The following is an 18093-nucleotide window of genomic DNA, read 5'->3' on the forward strand; positions in this document are numbered from 1 at the left end:
CAAGTAATCTCTCTCCTGCTGTCCATCTCCACCCTCTGACAAACAGGGGGTGGGGACACCTTTCCTTACCCATCCTGGCTAATAGCCATTAATGGACTTGACCTCCATGAATTTATCTAGTTCTATTTTAAACCCTGTTATAGTCTTAGCCTTCACAATCTCCGCAGGCAAGAAGTTCCACAGGTTGACTGTGCGCTGTGTGAAGAAGAATTTCCTTTTATTTGTTTTAAACCTGCTGCCTATTAATTTCATTTGGTGGCCCCTAGTTCTTATATTATGAGAACAAGTAAATAACTTTTCCTTATTCACTTTCTCCACATCACTCATGATTTTATAGACTTCTATCATATCCCCCCTTAGTCTCCTCTTTTCCAAGCTGAAAAGTCCTAGCCTCTTTAATCTCTCCTCATATGGGACCTGTTCCAAACCCCTAATCATTTAGCCCTTCTCTGAACCTTTTCTAATGCCAGTATATCTTTTTTGAGATGAGGAGACCACATCTGTATGCAGTATTCAAAATGTGGGCGTACCATGGATTTATATAAGGGCAATAAGATATTCTCCATCCCTTTTTTAATGATTCCTAACATCCTGTTTGCTTTTTTGACCGCTGCTGCACACTGTGTGGATGTCTTCGGAGAACTATCCACGATGACTCCAAGATCTCTTTCCTGATTAGCTGTAGCTAAATTAGCCCCCCATCATATTGTATGTATAGTTGGGGTTATTTTTTCCAATGTGCATTACTTTACATTTATCCACATTAAATTTCATTTGACATTTTGTTGCCCAATCACTTAGTTTTGTGAGATCTTTTTGAAGTTCTTCACAGTCTGCTTTGGTCTTAACTATCTTGAGCAGTTTAGTATCATCTGCAAACTTTGCCACCTCACTGTTTACCCTTTTCTCCAGATCATTTATGAATAAGTTGAATAGGATTGGTCCTAGGACTGACCATTGGGGAACACCACTAATTACCCCTCTCCATTCTGAGAATTTACCATTAATTCCTACCCTTTGTTCCCTGTCTTTTAACCAGTTCTCAATCCATGAAAGGACCTTCCCTTTTATCCCATGGCAGCTTAATTTACATAAGAGCCTTTGGTGAGGGACCTTGTCAAAGGCTTTCTGGAAATCTAAGTACACTATGTCCACTGGATCTCCCTTGTCCACATGTTTGTTGACCCACAAGATCCAACCTCTTCTTGGCCTGCAGCCGACAGGGAAGGGACTCACTACAGTGCCTCAGGCTAGCAGCAGTGCAGAGCTCCACCCCACCCCAGGACTGCCCTCCACTGTCCAGTTGGGATATCAGCTCAAGTCCTGATATGGGCCCAAAGAGGAGACAGCAACCAGCTGACACCTCACCTGAGAGGTGGGCTGAAATCTGACAACGGTCACCGATTCCAAACGCCACATACAGCGAGGTGCCTAGAGCTAATTATAGAGCTTTGAGCAATTCCTTTCCACAGGGATGTGCTAAGGTTTCTCTGGTCCTGGACCCAGAACACCTTTCTCCCAACTGGGGCCTCAGTCCCAGAGCTCAGGTTCCCAGCATCGCCACGGTTTCCCCTGTCTTCGAGTCAGCCTCCACAATCCCCATCTAGAGCCCTACAAGAGCATCCCCAGGCTGCAGAACATCATGTGCACGGCTACAGCTGAACAGAACAGGACCTCAGGGGAGCCCCCTCCTCTGCACAACCATGACCCCTTGTGCTACATTTATGGTTTGCATCACTGGTTTCCCAGGGACATACTTTTCCAATTTTCCTTCTTAACCCTTTGCCCAGCTCAGCCTTTCTCACCCACTACGTCGAGCTGGTAGGTGTGGTTGATGCTCCCATATTTGTTCTCCACAATGCAGGTGTAGTTGCCTTTATCGGACGGCACCACTGAGTCCATGATGATGCTCCAGGTTGCGTAGCGGACCTAAGGAGGCAGGAGAGACGACAAAGACAGTTCAATGTGGTTATTGGCATACAGCTTTATCATCTGCGTACTCCAAATGGTATGGTGAGGAATTAGCAGCCCCAGACCATGCCAGGGCTGCGTTTGATAGAACAAATGCCCTTGAATTCCAGAGCACGTCAAAGCCATCTCTGACCCCTGGGCCTCATGTTCTAGGCAGGCCATAAATCTCGGCTCAAGGTCACCTTTACCCGTTGCTACAGGGGGATGGTAATCACTCCCAGCTGTCCCAGGACAGACGCGACACAGAGCCATCTGCATCTGGAAACATGATGTCAATGGAGTTTGATGGGCTGGCACTGACTGCAGGAAACCCCTCTCCAGGTAGTCCCAGCCTGCCCTCCCGCCCGCAGCATCACGGGAGCAGAATCTCACCACTCCAAACTGTCTCGCGTCTCTCAAAAGAGACTGCCCCGGCCTCTGCTACTCCCATGTCACTCAGATAAGCACTCCTCCCTAGCCAGTCCCCACTCCCATGCAGGAATCAATTCCCAGTTCAGCAGACAGGACAGAGCCTGGGTATCGGGGCACATCCCTGAGTCACCCCCCGCAACTCCCTGACTTTATCCCCTTTTATGGGCAGTCCTCTTCCCACCCTCGCCCCCAGGGCCAGCACCTCCACACCCGACTGCAGGGGGCTCTCTGTCACATGAGCCCCTGAGTGGAAACAGGGATTAAAAAGCATGCAGGTGAGCAAGGGTTTTCCTGCTGATGTTCCCAGGGGGCTTCATGAAACTGTAGGCCAGACTCCACCCCATGCATTTCACAACACCGCAGCAAGCTCTGAACAGCTCAGTATGCTCCAGGCAGGGTAGCTGAGACATGCACCGTTGCAATTGCAGCATCTTGGAGCAGCAAAACTGTTTCCTGCCCTCCCAGCCCCAAAGCATCCCAGATCTCGGCTGTTTGGCTTGGAGAGGGTGAGGGTTTTTTACTGTGGATGTCCCATGCAGGACTAGCGTCTCCACTATAGTTTCCTGGGCCCTGGAAGCTGAGCTCCTTCTTCTCAACACGGCCATGTTCACTCCTGAATAAAACCACCTTTGTCACTGCTGGATGAAAGCAGGATCCCAAGAAGCAGCTTCTCCTATCGAGACCTTCTCTGATACCAGCTTCATGCTGGTGCTGTTGCATTCCTGGCTCCCAGCTGGATTCCAGCCCCATTATCCCACCTCCCCATCCGGGCATTGCATTGTGTGCCCAGGCCTTCACCTTCCAATTACAGCCAGTGTGCCACTGTCAGAGTCAGCTCACAGCAACAGGCAGGGGCAGCAGGAGCTTCCCACAGCACAAGGACACAATGCAGAGCACTGAGCCCTAGGCGCCTCTGTAGCCTCTCCAGGCACTGTCACTGCAGAAATGCCATACGGTAGCAGGGTGATTTAGGGTGGCATTTGGGGAATGGAGAAGCATTTTCTTCCTGTGCTTACTGAAAAACTGGCTTGCCCTGGGAGAAGGTGCTGGCCGGCCTCGGTTCTGTCCTGAAACTTTCCTCAACAACTGTTGTGAGTCACAATTTATACAGTTGTGTCTTTTGCCCCCAGGTACATCACGGACTTCATGTGAACAGCACCACTGAAAGGCAGCCAGCACTAGCCTAGGAGGGTAGGGTCCAGGGAGACCAGCCAGGAGATGAAGCACCACCCCATTGCTATGGAAAGTGCCCAGGCATCTAGCACTCAAAGTCGTTTACAAGAGACACTCCCCTCCTCTGCACCATGAACAACCCAGGGATCAAAACCTCCTGGCACGATGGGGCTCTTTCCAAAAGGTGCAAGGTTGAGTTGGCCCTGCTGGGATTTGAACTTTGGAAGCCCAGTTGCTTCAACAGTGATGCATGAGAGGAAGACTGCCCTTGGGTTAAGGACACTGGAGGGGAGCTCAGAAAGCTAGGGTTCTTATTCCTGGCTCTGGGTGATCTTGGGCTACCCTATGCCTCAGTTTTCCATCTGTAAAAAGGGCTACAGTACTTTCTTTCTCCTACCCTGTGTCTCGTCTATTTAAATGGTCGGGAAGGGCAGGAGCACTCTTACTATGTGCATGTATGGGCAGCACGTGGCACAGTGGGGCCCCGATCTCAGAAATAATAATAATGACAAACCTAATATAGGAGGAGCAGGTAGGGAAAGGTGGTGTCATTGATGAAGGTGTTTTCCTCGGAGTTCCATGAGCACCAGGAGGGTCGGATTGAAAGCGTACAATTCCAGGGTGTTACAAGGATGAAATATTACTAACATACGCCAAGGAGACTCTCCTGGTGTCCATGCCACACCCGTTCCCTGCCTGAAAGGCCAGTCTCCCTCTCACCTTTGATTCCTTAGGACCAGCCAGGGGAATCTTTGAGCAGATAGCTCTGCTCCAGCATGTAATAAAGTGAGCTTAGCAGAGTCATGATGTGGCTGATTTCCTGGGGTTTGTGCCAGCACCTTGCTGTACCCTAATGGGACATGGGCCAAATTTCATTTGCACAATCAAATGCATGAGTCAGTGGCCAGTGAATAATCAAACTGCTAGCTGGAGGGGAGCGCAGAGCAGAGGGCTGACTCAGAGAGTCTCTCTCGCAGGAGAGGGCAAGATCTTCTGGGAGACCTGAGGCTCCTATCCTAAGCACAGGGAAACACACTACTCGAGGTAGCAGCCGCTGCCACCAGGTTACCATACTGGCCACACAACGTTCCTTGCTTGCGTCTCTGTGGCTGGGAAACCACCTCCCACAACAGATCTATGGCTTATCTGTTTCCTTCCCTGCAGCCCTGAACGGGGAGCTCTCACTGTGCTCCGGAGGAGCTGACACAGGTGGGAATCCTTGTCTCCAGCAGAGAAAGGCTAATTCAATAGCACACAAAGCCATCCAGCTGTTCTAGAAATTTTTCAAGGCCCAATACACGGGCCAACTCAGCCAGGCAAAACCAAAATGTAGTTGCTACAAATGACTAAGAAAAACAAGAGTGCCTCAATGGAGCTCGATTTCACTTTCAATAAAGAGTAATTATCATCTGAAAATGGCACAGACCCTTCTTCAAATTGGTTTGATTCAGGAGAAATGAGGATAATTATTTGATGCATGAATCATGGATTGTGTCTCATTAAAGCCATTATTGATTCCTCCTGAGAGACCTTGACCAACACTTCAGTTTTAAAAAGAGAAGGAAAAAAGGACAGTTCTTCCCTCTGGCTACTTCGGGAGGAGTTTTATGGATGCAGGAGTCTATGCAGTGGAGCTGTGGTGGCAGCACTGAATCGTTCAGCACTGAAACACGTTGTTCTCCGGGCAACCAAAGGAGGAGTGTCAAAACCCGACAGCAGAACGCCCACACCCACTGCCAGAACGCCTTTCGCTTCTCCAGAGGTGCAACCACACCACTCACGGTAGCTTTAAAGATGACAGGGAAATGCTCCCCTAGCAATCACAGGGTAAGCTATGCCCTCCAATATTGTACAATAGCGACTGCTAGAAAGAAACAGAGCAGCAAGTGCTCTCTCTCTCTTTTGGCTGTTGGACTCCAGCGCTGGCCATCCAGGGAGCCTGCATAGTGTTCCCAGGTCCTCTCCTGCTTTGATTTGAACTCAGAGCCCTGAACAACAGCTTTGTTACAAGGGAAAGGAAACAGTGAGATACCAGCCCCACACTCCTTGGAGAGCTCCAGAGTCTAAGGCTTCATTCGCCTGCTTCAGTTCACTCCCAGACACCACATCCCTGGCAAACAACAGACCCGCATTGGAGCCAAGTGGCCTGTCCTGCTCTTCCTAAGGGAGACAAGTATCAGGGAGTGAATTATGGCCCGAGAGCTGGGCCTGGGAGACTTTCCCAAGAAACCTGTCAGCCTGGGCCCCCTACTGCTTCTGCTGGCCATATTGTTGCCCTGTAATAAAATCATCCCCCATCCCCTGCAGTAACTGGGCTTGTCCTATAACAGCCCCGCCGTGGGAAGAACCCAGAGAGTTCCCCGGAGTATCACAAATGAGGGGGGGAAATCTGATGCAGTTTGTGTGCAGATCAATACAGCAGGGGAGCAAAAAACCCCAATGTCAAAGCTGGGCAAGAGAAACTCATTTCAGCCTTTCTTCCATCCCCTCTCCGATAACGCATACTAGCGCAAGCTTGACCCATCAGCAGGTCACCCTCACAGGTCTGTTTTGTAACCTGAATGTTACAGGGGCCCATCTGTCCCTGCTGGGAGACTGCAGCCCAAATGAGCAGCCTTCCTGGTGCATGCTAATCTGCAACACCCATTCACTTTCCCCCCCCAAAGCAATGGTTTCAGTCTAGGTTCTTATCTGACTCCTCTTCCTGTAGCTTGGGAGGTGCCAAGATACATTTAGAGATGCAGCCTCACCATACCCCTGGGAGATGGAGAAGGTTTGTTACCCCCATTTCACAGGTGGGGGAACTGAGGAACAGAGAGGTCACAAGGGGAGTCTGTACCAGAGACAGGGAGTTGAACCCAGAACTCCAGAGGCCCAATCCAGTGCTTCCACTACATGTCCATCTTTCCTCCTCCTCAATGCACTTTTCAATAAGAATTATTTGTACCAGAAGCCCAGAGCTCACAACCCAACCAGCACCACTCCAGTATCACTCCCACAATGCTCCACCCTGCAACAACAACCCAGCACGCACATATACTCCCCCCTGCAGTGACAGCCCCAGTGCACAGACAGCCCCGTGCTCACAAAGTATTCTACATCACCACCACCCTGTGCAAAGCTCATTCACAAGCAATCCTACAATAACAAACCTATGCACACGTATCCAGTGGGGATAGAATCCAATACATTTTCAAGAAGGAGGCGTTTTATATTCAGGTTCTCAAGGGATTATTATAAACAGCAAAGGGGAAACAAATCATTTTAGAAAGTTAGAGAAATGTCTCCCTGGGACTCTCCCCCCACTTTATAATCCTGCAGGCTGTTGGGCGACCAGCATTGAGAGAACTTCCCCTTCCAACCTACCTGGACACACAAGAGAGATGCTGCTGCTTTTTCCAGAACAGGATACTTGGGCCCAATCCTCAGCGGGTGTAGGCTGGCAGAGCTCCATTGCAGGGAATGGAGCTGTGTGGCAGGCAGTGAAATAAGGCCAGTTTACCCCAGCTGAGAACCTGGCCCTAAAGAGAAAGGCTGACCCTAGAAGAACAAGAGCCCCCAGGGGGGCATTCAGGACTGCCCACTTTATGCAGCTCCTTGCACCATGATACTGGGAGCCTGGGGTTGGAACTTGGTGCCTATTCACTGCAGTGTTGGGTGCACAAAGAATGCCCAAGACCCTGCCTGGCAGAGCCCGTTAGCTTCAGACAGAGAAAATCCCACAGCCTCTGTGCTCCAGACCAATCCATTGCATAGCACCCCCATTCCTGCTCACCTTGTATCCACCGATGCGGTGGTCGGGCTTGAACTCCTTGCCGTTTTTCAGCCAGCGCAGCGTGGGGCTGGGTGTCCCGCTCGACGGGCACTTGAACTTCACCGTTTTGGCAGCTGGGACAGCATGGAGCTTCTTCTCCATCTTCTCGGGGTATGTCCAGTAGGGAGCCACAGCCACTGAGCAGAGAGAGGCGAGTCAGCACGGGAGAGGACGCAGACAGGAGGGACCCGCGGCTCAGTCGCTGGCACTGGGACCTCACAGCGGGCCATGTGCGCTTGGAACTTCCCCTGCAGGCTGCCCAATGCCCCCAGTGCAAATGGGGCACACTGAGATGGACGCCATCCCTCTGCCCCAGCCCCCGCTCCTGGCTTAGGGGAAGAACAGAGTCTGATGGCTGCAAAGAGGTTCGTTGTAAAAATGGCTGTGAAGGAGAGGAAGGGCCAACATAGCCAAAGGGAGAGCCCGAGACAAACCCAGGGAGGTCCAAAAGCTGCCACCTGCACTAGTATCAGTTCTTTCTAGAGCCCCTCTCAGCTGGATGAGCACCCAGGCCCTGTTAACAGGCCACCGGCTGCCTGCAGTGCAACCCGAACCCCAGCCTGTCGCCGGGCAAGATCGTGGCTCCAGTAGCCTAGAAAGTCTTTGATCACTTGTGTCACACGGTCACTGGAGATGCCTGTCCTGCACCCGGGGATACACTCCCTTCCAGCCCCAATTATGCTATTCAGCTGGGACCAGGACTCCTCTGTGGCTGGATTTGCCTTGCGAGCTTGGAAGCAGCATCTGCAGCTGCTAATCTGAGTGTGATTGCAGTAGGAGGGTTTGGGGGACAGGGAAGGGGCAGGACTTTTAAAAATACTGAAGAGTATCCTCTCTGGTTTAACCCTGCAGTCAGGTGGGCCAGGAACCTGGAGCTACGGTGGATTGTAGACAAGACATTCTACCCCAACCAGACAGATCATGAACACGTTTCAGACAAGGGAAGGAGACATACAGTATTTTAGCAGCACCCTCATTCAGACTAAGGGCTTGTCTATCTGGAGAAATTTAATGGCATAATTAGACCACTATAGTTAGGGCACTATAGTTAGGGCACTATAACTCCCTGGGTGGACACTCATTCTGGAAAATTATACCGATGAGTTATACCAGAATAACTTCAGCAGGATCCTTCTCCCAGTATAATTATGCCAGTAAATTTCCCCAGGTAGACATACCCCAACTGGGATATTGGCAACACCAGGAAGCTAGAGGTTTACCTGGCCTGCCCAGTTGGTGGGTGCTCTGCCCTCCCCCAGCCCTTGCGTTCTCCAGGTGGGACTGGCTGGAGTAGGAGTCACTTCCCAGAGCAAGCTGCTGGCCTTTTGTCAGGCTCTGAGTGTTATTTAGATGTATGCACATGGCTCCAAGCCAGCCGCTCATGCGCACATGGCCAGCTCCTTCAGAGGCATTCACACGCTGACACTCCAGCAGCCCAGGTGACCTTGACATTTCCAAAGCGGATAATGGTCTGGGTGAATGAATGACAAGCTGAAGCCTGGAGGCATGAGCATTTCCTCCCAGCCCGCTACATCTGCAGGCAGGCGCAGTGAGGGCACTGTGGGAAATTCACAGGTGAGCAGAGGATAACAGCATGCAGCTCACAGCTGTTCGCTATGGCTGCTGGCAGCCTGGGCCATCACCTGCTAGGCCCTAGCAGTGCTGGGCAAGGCCCTGCCAATGGGCGAGGCCTCTCATAAAAACTCTTTTTAGTGAATGACAAAAAATAAAAAGGAGACACCACCCCATGAAATGCGGCGCCCGAGGTTTTGGGGCCAAGACCCTTCCCCCCCGAAGAGGTAGCAGCCGGGGGAGAGCAGTGTCTGCCTGAGGCTGCGTTAGATATCAAATCATGTCTCATGCGTACGGTTTGGTTTGGTGTTATCTGCCTCCTTCTCCTCCGAGGAGGAGTCGTCATCGTCGTCGTCATCCTCAGCGGATGGAAGAGCATCTGCAAGAGAAGAGAAGAAAAGAGAGGGCCGGGTTTCAGTTTTGCTTCCAGCTGCCTCACTTACCATCCTGCAGGAAGAAGAACCAAGCAGAGCTGCACAGGGCCACTCCTTTTCCAGGTGTGGCTTTTACCCTTCCTCCCCCTTGTCCTGCACATTCATTGGGCTGCCTAGGAGCCATTCACCCCCCCTTGTCTAAGTAGCAAAGGGGGTTCCCACTAATACAAACACAGCCCCAGAGCAACTTGCAGAATAGCTCAGATGGGCAGAATTAAAAGGCAGAGTTTAGGAACTGTATGTAACAGTTCCCCATTCCCCTTTGCCCGGGGACAATGGGAAGGGAGGGCTTCCCGGCATGCCCCTCCCAGACAGATGCTCACTGGTACATTCCACACGCTGGGGACCAGCAAGTCATGGCAACGCGATTTGCTGCCCGCACTGTGTCATCACACGAAGGGGGCAGAGCATGCAGGTACCAGAGCTCAGGCGAGGAGAGCTCTGCAGTCACCAGAGGTGGGTCAGACTGGTCAGGCTTCTTGCTGGTCCATGCCATTTTGCAGGCTTTCACCTCACATAACAGTGGGGTTCCAACACCAGGCACTGAGGAGCGTGGAGTGGGACGCTCATGTGGATGGGGAAGCCAGGAGGGTCAAAACAAGCACTCCCTTTGGTCCTGGGAGGGACCTGAGTACATGGGTTCTGGAGCCAGGGGAGAGGGAGCGGAGAACTCTGGGCAGTCAGGGAGAAATGGAGGAAGTCTGGCCCCCACCTGGCCCCTCCATCTCTCTCCTTGGCCTTGCAACCGCAGCTCAGAACAGCCCTGTCCGAGACAGGACCAGGGGCTAAGAGTTCTCACCCGCCCACACACAACCAACGGCCCAAGGACTTGGTAGCAAACATGTCCTAAGTCCCTGGCGCAGGCCCTAGATGCCGTGGTGCGTACCACCATGCAGGAGTGCCGGTGCGCCCCAGCAGCCGCATTTCAGTTAGAACACGGGATTTTACATCCACTAAGGAGGCCAGGAAGTGGCGCGATCAGTGCTAGAAGCCTGGTCCTGCCGATTTTCATACTGAATTCAATGTAATGTCCACATTTCTGCTTTCAGTGTGCCACGCCTTGTGGCATTGGCAATACAGCACTATATTGGCAGAAAGGGAGCTGGGGGACGAAGCAGAAGAGTGGGGATTAGCTGGGGGTTCAGCCCCCAGGGAGGGGGGTTGAGGTAGTGGCATAAGCACTAGCTGGATGTGTCTGCTATATCGATCAGCAGGGAAATGGTTAATAGCATTGACATTTAAATTGACACTGAGATGCACGGCAGCTCACCCCTCTTGGAGCTATCAGTTCAGTCTGTCTGCAGGTTCAGGCAGATAATGCTATAGCAGTTACGGTCAGGTCACGTTTCTAAGCATTTCTCTGAACACAACGGCTGGAGACACAATGCACCTTTGCGTGAGAGCTGAGGTTCTGCAGGCGCGTAAGTACAGACTGCCTGGGCCCCTCCCTCTACGGCAGCTCAGCTTCCTAACCACCATCAGGCATTCCGATTCCAACACCACGAGACATGCTAATTCTAGCCACTCTGACACCAGTTCCCAACCAGCTCCTTTTCACTGGCTATCGTATTTACCTGGCACCATGGTACCTCGACACTGCTCAGTCCGTCTAATAATTAATCTAGATCTGAGCCTGGCTAATGTTTGTAAGCATGTCTGAAGCTGTTTTCCAAACAGGGTGATGGGCAGGCATGGCTGTGACACTGCATCCATATCCAACATGGAGACAGGCTAAGAAAGCACAATACAGATTCTCTAGTGGGGGTAAATTGATAGGGAGTTTTTAGTTTGTGAAGTTGTTAGTAAACCATCTGCCTCCCTTGACAGTCACTGAAATCAGCCCAAAGTGGGGCTAGCTACCCCCATGCTGGAAAATGCTGTGCCGGACCATGGCTACCGCTAGCATGGCTGGGTGCCCAGGATGGATGGGGCCAAAACAGCTCAGAGAGCTTTAATGAAAGGCTCTGCAGGGCCAGGCCGCCTGCGCCCAATTCTCTGGATGATGAAAAGGCTGTGATCTAGTCACCTATCCGACAGGTTAAACAAACAGTTCTGCCCCCCCTCCCTTTGTACTGGAGACACCTGCCAGAAGGAAGCAGCAAACTGGGCCAGAATAGAACTCTCAGGGAGTCAAAGACTGGGCCCAGGTCACTCTGTAGGCAGGTCCCAGCATTGCTGAGAAATTCTCATTCGATTCCTAAATGCCCAGTTACCCACCTCCTCCCTTCTCTCCCGCACCTTCCCTGCTCTGCTCGCTGACTGCTTGGGAACAGCTGCTAATGCTCCCAGCCTTCCTCTTCAGAACACCGCCCGATTGTTCCAGGGTCGGCAATAAAACCCAACGGCTGTTGGTCGTCTGGAGGATGAGCTCCCATTTGCCTCCCTGGCGTTCCCCTCCGCAAGCGGTGTCCTGATGAACCCTGCGCACCAGACCCCATAGTGACCCCGCGAGACATGACAGAGCGGCCAGCAAAACATGCAGCTGGCCCAGTAAAACCTAGCTGGCTTTTCCTGCCCCTGGCCTGAGACAACCCCATGGCAGTTTTCTCCCACACCTTCCAGGGCCCAGAACAGCTACGTGACCAGGCTACAGGTCATGAGACAGACGCACAGGTGCACAATGCCCTCTCGGCCTGCAAGACGGGGTTTGCAAACCCACTCACCACTCCCCAGACATTTCTTAGCAGCTAACCTGCCCCTAGGGCCTCTCCTCCCATGGCCAGCTAGCCCAGCAACTGCTCTGAATCCCCTGCATATACACCCTGCTGTGCAACACCTTTGCTCCAAACCATTCCAGGCAGCCTCCTGCAGCCAGCACTGAAGAGAGTCCTTGGGTGGGTGTAACACATTTCCATTACCCTGGTACTTGTATCCCCAATCATACCACTCCTGGATCAGTCCCAGGGGAACAGCTGCTGCAGCATGAGTCAAAGAACCTGCCACATTCTACATCTGCCCATCCCCGCTGAGGCAGCCAGCACAGCCAGTGAAAGGAGGGGGACGAGAAGTCCAACACGCTACGAATGTGCATCCAGGATGTATGGGCATGCGGTGCCACGGCACAGAGAACGCATCAGCTTATTCCTAGAACTTGGCAGGAAGGGTGCACAGGGATGCTCTGATGCTGGCTGCAGACCAAGCCATTGTAAAGCTTTGGGGTTCCCTGACCAGTGCCCCACAGACCACAACAGCCCACCAGCTACCAGAAGAAAGATAAGACCATCTGCAGGTGTGTGCACACAAGGTTTGCACCCTGTTCCCACACAGGTAATCTGCTTCCTGTCCTACAGCCTGGCCCCCCTTCCCTTTGTGCCCAGCCCCAGGGCTGCTACGAACCTGAGACATTAACGGAGAAGTAGGTGGTCTCACTCCCTGAGGGGCTGTTGGTCATGCAGGCATAGAGCCCTGAGTCCTCAGGCACAGCGTCCCTGACCTCTACCTCCTCCCCAGTGATGCGCGTCCGGTTGTTCTCTGATAGCTGGACCCCGTCTCGCACCCAGTTGATGCTCTGGACATCGTCCCGTAGCCGGCAGCGCAATTGGAGGAGGTCGCCAGGGTGAGCCGAATGCGACTCCACTTCAATTTTCGCTTTGGGCAGAACTGGAAGAGTTAGGAGAGAGAGAAAGAAAATAGAGACAAAAGGAAACCACGCTGTGAACGGACGTTTATTGGGGTTTGCGTGTCCCGCGGGGAGTCTCCTGCGCCACCCTCCTGCAGCGACTCTGCAGGCCAAACCCTGCTCCGGGACGCAGGTCTCAGCTTTCCACATGTGGCAGTTTGGAGAAGCAGTGTCAGGGCGCAGTGTGACGGGCTGTTGTCTTTTAATCCAGCTGCGATGATGGGCACGGGAAGCAGCTAACGACAGCTGCAACAGAGTGCCATGCTTGCCAGGCAGATGGCTGCATCCGGTGGAGACGTGCCGGTGACTTGAAGACGGCATGGTGCGAAGGACAATTCAGCTCACCTACCTGTCAGCCTGAAAAGCACAGCAGCTAGCAGGCCTGCCACGCAGCCCACAGAGCGGGGGGAGAGGGGAAGAAGAGGCAGAGATTAAAAGCAACTGCAGCAGGATTAAGCATTTCACCTTCATTTTATAACCCAGACATTAGCAAGGAAATTGAGGCTGTTCATGCGCCCTTTGACCTTTTACCAAGCATCACTCAGCCCAGCCCCTTAGGGTAAGAAAATACTTTGGCCAAGGTTTTCAGAAGGGAATTTTGGGGGCTCAACTTGAGACGTCTCAAAGGGGCCTGGTTTTCAGAGGATGGGTGCTGGGCACTTTCTGAAAATCAGGCCCCTTTAAGGGGGTCTTCAGTTGGGCACTCAAAATTGCAACTCACTTCTGAAAATCTTGGCTTATTCATGACTCTCTCCCCTGCCCCCCTCCTCCCTCCAGTAGCTGAACCCCACCAGAGAGAGAGCACATGCAGAGGCTGCCCTTGGGAGCACCACGCTCTGCCCAATCTCTCCCTTCCTGCAAAGCTCAGGGAAGGCAGCCAGCAAAGCAGGCCAGGTTTCATGCTGCCTGATTATCACTTCGGTTAAAGCATTTTAAGGAAGGGGGAGAAGGTGGAGGGTCAATTGAGGGAACTGCATTAAGGCAGAGGCTAAGTGGTAAATGCTTTCGTAACAGCAGTGTCCTGGCTGGGCCAGGTCAGCTCAGGTGAGCCTCCAGTTGAACAGGTGCTGGCTGGAGTATTCCAAGTTTCCAACTCTATTAAGATGGGAGAATTGCAGCTGCCATCACATGCAACATTTGGTTTAGCAGCACAAAGATCCTTTCTCTTCACTCCAAGACGCTCCGACTCTACTTGATCTGTTGTCTCCCAACTACATTAGAGCCAGTCTGAGCATGTGTGGGCTGGGAGGCTGGGCCTCAGGCACTGCCTTTTAAACCGCTGTCTTGCAGGGTCACTGTTCCAGGATTCCTCTCTGGTTCCTGCTTTAGAGAACACCCGATACAAAGGTGTAGCTGAGGAGCAAGGCTGCAACCTCCGAGTGTGTGAGAACAAACAGAGCCCTCCAGAGGTTTCACATGCAAACCAACTACTCTGCACCTCCTGGCTCCAAGCAAAGCCACTTGAGATGAGTCCAATCTGGAAGCAGCTCATGTGAGGCTCCCTGAATTCTACCTACCTATCATTTGAGAGCAGTGTCAGCTGAAATACACAGAGACCCACTTGTGCACTCTCCCAGACCCCGAACTCTGCCTCGGGGAGCAAAGTCTCAAGGGGAGACATTGCTTCTAAAGACACTAGTCGCCTACAGGGCGAAATGTCACGATGGCCTCCCGCAGAGAAGTCTTTACCCCTGCAGAGGTTCAATCCCTCTCCCCACAGCTGCTCCAGGCATCATGGCTGGAAGGACTTGGGAGTTGCAGGGCCAGGAACAAAGGGGGAAGGAGGCAGGGTACCATAGGAGATACCCACCCTCCGATGCCAAACAAATCACTGCTTTAGCTTGGTGCAATACCTGGCACTGCCAGGGAGAGCAGGACACTGCGAAAGCCAGGGTGTCTCTCTGGGGCATGGCCTAGGTGTCCATGGCTCCATAGGCTTGGTTCAGCTCACACCCAATATCGGAAAGGACGAGAACACGACCCTCCCACCTGCTCCCATCCCCATCAGCCCTGTTTGGACTCCAATTCAATTTGGAGGCTTTCTCCACCAGCGTGATATTGAATCCAAGAGCAAAACGTCAATTGGATTTCCTCCGTGTGTGTCAGACTTCCCACAGCCTCCCCAATGCCTGAGTGGCATTACATACCCCCAACCCCTGTGCTAAGCTAATTTATCAGTGCACTCATCCATCAAACAGACAAGAGCTTTCTGGTGGATACTGCTAGAAACACACGGCAGTGCCCCTTCCCCTCCCCCAGAGAGGAACTCATAAAGAGATACCAGTGGGAGTGCTCTGCGCATTGGCATTATCCCAGCATCATGCTAAGAAAGTCACTTGTTCACAGAGCTGCAGACTCAGGCTACAGCGTGTGACCCCAACAAGCATGACTCCGTCTGCTCCACACAGGTAAGTCGTTTACAACAGATGACTTACCTGCCCAGAACCCCTGGAGCTGAGCACTTCATACCCTGCAGCCATCAAACACACACACACACACACACACACACAACCTGTGCAAACAACTCCAGCAATGTAAGCACAAAACAACATTGAAAGAAGCTTGCTGAGGTATTGATTGCTAAGTGCATTTTTCTTATCATGCTGCCCTGGGGAGTTATCCTGAAATGCAACATGGTTTTGCCCCATCCACAAAGTTACACAACTTTAACTTAAATAAGTTTTTAAACTATAAAGCCGGTGTCACTCTTTGTGTGGACACTTATTTTAGTTTGGCTTAAATGAATTTATAATTACTTTAGCTAACACCCTTGCCCCCACAAAGAGGCTTGCATTGGTTTAAAAATCACACCTTTAAACAGTGCAACTTCAGGGCACAGACTATATTTATGTACAGCACCTTGGACAACAAGGACCTAGTCTCTTAAGCGCAACTGTAATACAAATAATATTTTAGTATTAAAAAAATGAAAGATCCATTTAGAGGAACTTTGCTTTTTTCTGCTATAGATCCTGTCTTGTTTTTGTTGTTGCTGTTGTTTTTTTAGGCATTTCTTTATTTCTTACACATGAGATGCTTTGGGGGAAAATGTTTAAGAGAAAACAGCCAAAATGTTTTCGTGATTAAAAAAAAAAAATTGACTGGTTAGTTGGGAGGAAAATTCACGGTCCGCCCTGCAGTGCTGTCAACCCAAACCACCAAGGGCAGGGTGCCAAATGCTTCAGAAGTTTATCAATAACATAAATAAAAAGTTTTGTAATATGGGAGTTTTAGACTGACAGCAGCCCTTTAAGTAATCAGGGAAAGCAGTCTCGCTTTCCTTGATCTTGTACAACCTCATGAAATGTGCATTTCTCGTAGCTCTGGCATTTTGTGTTTCAAATTATTAGTCACAGGCACCTTACAAAGCAGATTTCCATCCCATCTATGTACTCAGACACCAAAGGACTCTGCAGTGTAATGTTGTTCTGTTCCCTTCTTTCCAACAATAACAAACAACAAACAACAAAAGAAAACACTCCAGAAAATGATACCATCTCACGAAAATCCCTCACTCCATCGCATCAAACAAACTGCTTGTCCTCACTTTCAAGGTCGTTTACAGTCATCCCCCCACCTGTCCTCTCTCACTCTCTACTGAGAGGTCTACTTCTGCCTCTGATCAGCCCATGATTCCAGCCTCCATCGCCCACTTGCTAAACTTTCAAACAAGCAGTCTTGTGCTCTCTTCCACTCTGCCCCAGATGCTTATAAGTTGCTCCCCAAAGCTACCTCATGATCCACCTTCAAATGCCTCCTTGAAACCTCCTTTCCCGGAATGGCTATAAAAAAACTTGACAAGCCAAGGCTGCGGGTGAGCTGAGACCACAGTCCATCACATGGACCAACATTGTCTCCTGTACTCCCCTGTTGGTCCATGTGATTGGTCATCTCTTGTCTCAGATTGTAAACTCTTTGGGGCAGGGACTGTCCTTTTGTTCTGTGTTTGTACAGCGCCCAGCACAGTGCGTCCATGGCCAGGGCTCCTACATGCGACAGTAACACTAATAAGAAGCAGACACTTTCCCGTTATCTTTTTTGCCCCGAAACTGTGTTAGCAACTGTTCTCCAAGTGGGGTAAGCAGGGTACAGTTTAAATCATATCCATCTCATGCAGTTATTTTGTATAGAAACAGATCACCTGGGGAAGGCTTGTGGCCTGTTTTTTATGTCTCCCACCGAAGACACAGAGGAGCTGTAAGCACTCATCCCCTCTGCAAGCCAGGCCACCTTGCTTTGGTTTGGTGCCTTGCTTATTGCTGATATTTACTTAGACTGTGAGGTTTTGCTTTGTCTGTGAAAGTCCTGCTAGCACTTCAGTCTAAGCCCAGCCACTGCTCCGTGCATCCAGGGGTATGAGGGAGTCAAAAGCTTTGATAGGAATCAGACTTTGAAGTTTGGAGTCACACCCAGAAGTGCCATGGACTGCTCCAATATTGCCAACTGCAGTTATTGTGCAATTGTCTGATCGCTGAACGTGCTGGGAGATTTAGAACAGGGATTATTAGACCCTTCAGATTCCCAGTTCATGTTGGAGGTGTCTGTCCTCTTCCATTAAACAAACTCTGGGCCCGTAAAAAGTGACTTTAGCCAGGAAAAAAATATTCCTGTTCAACAGGCCAAAGCTAGTACAAATCCTCTGCACTGTTTGTGCTGGGGACCAGGGCAAGGCATTGCCTATAAAACTGGCCTGGAAAGAATTTCAAGAAAGCTTGCCAGCAATTCTATGATGGTCTACGATAGTCTGCAAATCCTTACACATCTTAGCTGGAGCTACAGAACTGGTGAGAAGATTGCTCGGGGTGTGGTGGGAGGAATTTGGGAGAGAACAAAACGTCAGGACAATTTACAATCAATCAGCTTTATCGAATATCCTGGGGCATTTGCACACAGAACCCGGGTATGTTATTTTTCACATGGGGGTTTGATGCATGAACATGGACACAGGGCTGACGAGGGACCCATTCTCTCCAGGCAGGGATCCCTATGGTGAGTTCAAGGGGCAGAGGCTGCTTTTTTATTTTCAGGCTCTTGTTTTTCTTTTTCTCTGGGAGGGGCTAAAACCGGGGGGCGGAGGTTAGCCATTAGCATGGGAGTGG

At 51.1% G+C, this 18093-nt stretch overlaps 1 protein-coding gene across 6 annotated transcripts in view; it reads right to left on the bottom strand.

Annotated features, from left to right (window-relative positions):
- FGFR1 (fibroblast growth factor receptor 1) overlaps nt 1-18093 on the bottom strand; it is a 75529-nt gene that overhangs the window by 28589 nt on the left and 28847 nt on the right. For 4 of the 6 annotated variants that reach the window (XM_034761997.1, XM_034761995.1, XM_034761996.1 and 1 more), the window contains exons 3-6: nt 12712-12975; nt 9237-9320; nt 7331-7506; nt 1806-1929 (exon numbers count right to left, since the gene is read on the bottom strand). In XM_034761997.1, coding sequence (XP_034617888.1) covers nt 1806-1929; nt 7331-7506; nt 9237-9320; nt 12712-12975 — 648 coding nt within the window. The remainder of the gene's footprint in view (nt 1-1805; nt 1930-7330; nt 7507-9236; nt 9321-12711; nt 12976-18093) is intronic. The other 2 variants (XM_034761999.1, XM_034761998.1) reach the window with 1 other exon arrangement.

Source organism: Trachemys scripta, chromosome 2 (assembly GCF_013100865.1).
Source record: "Trachemys scripta elegans isolate TJP31775 chromosome 2, CAS_Tse_1.0, whole genome shotgun sequence".
NCBI lineage: Eukaryota > Metazoa > Chordata > Testudines > Emydidae > Trachemys > Trachemys scripta.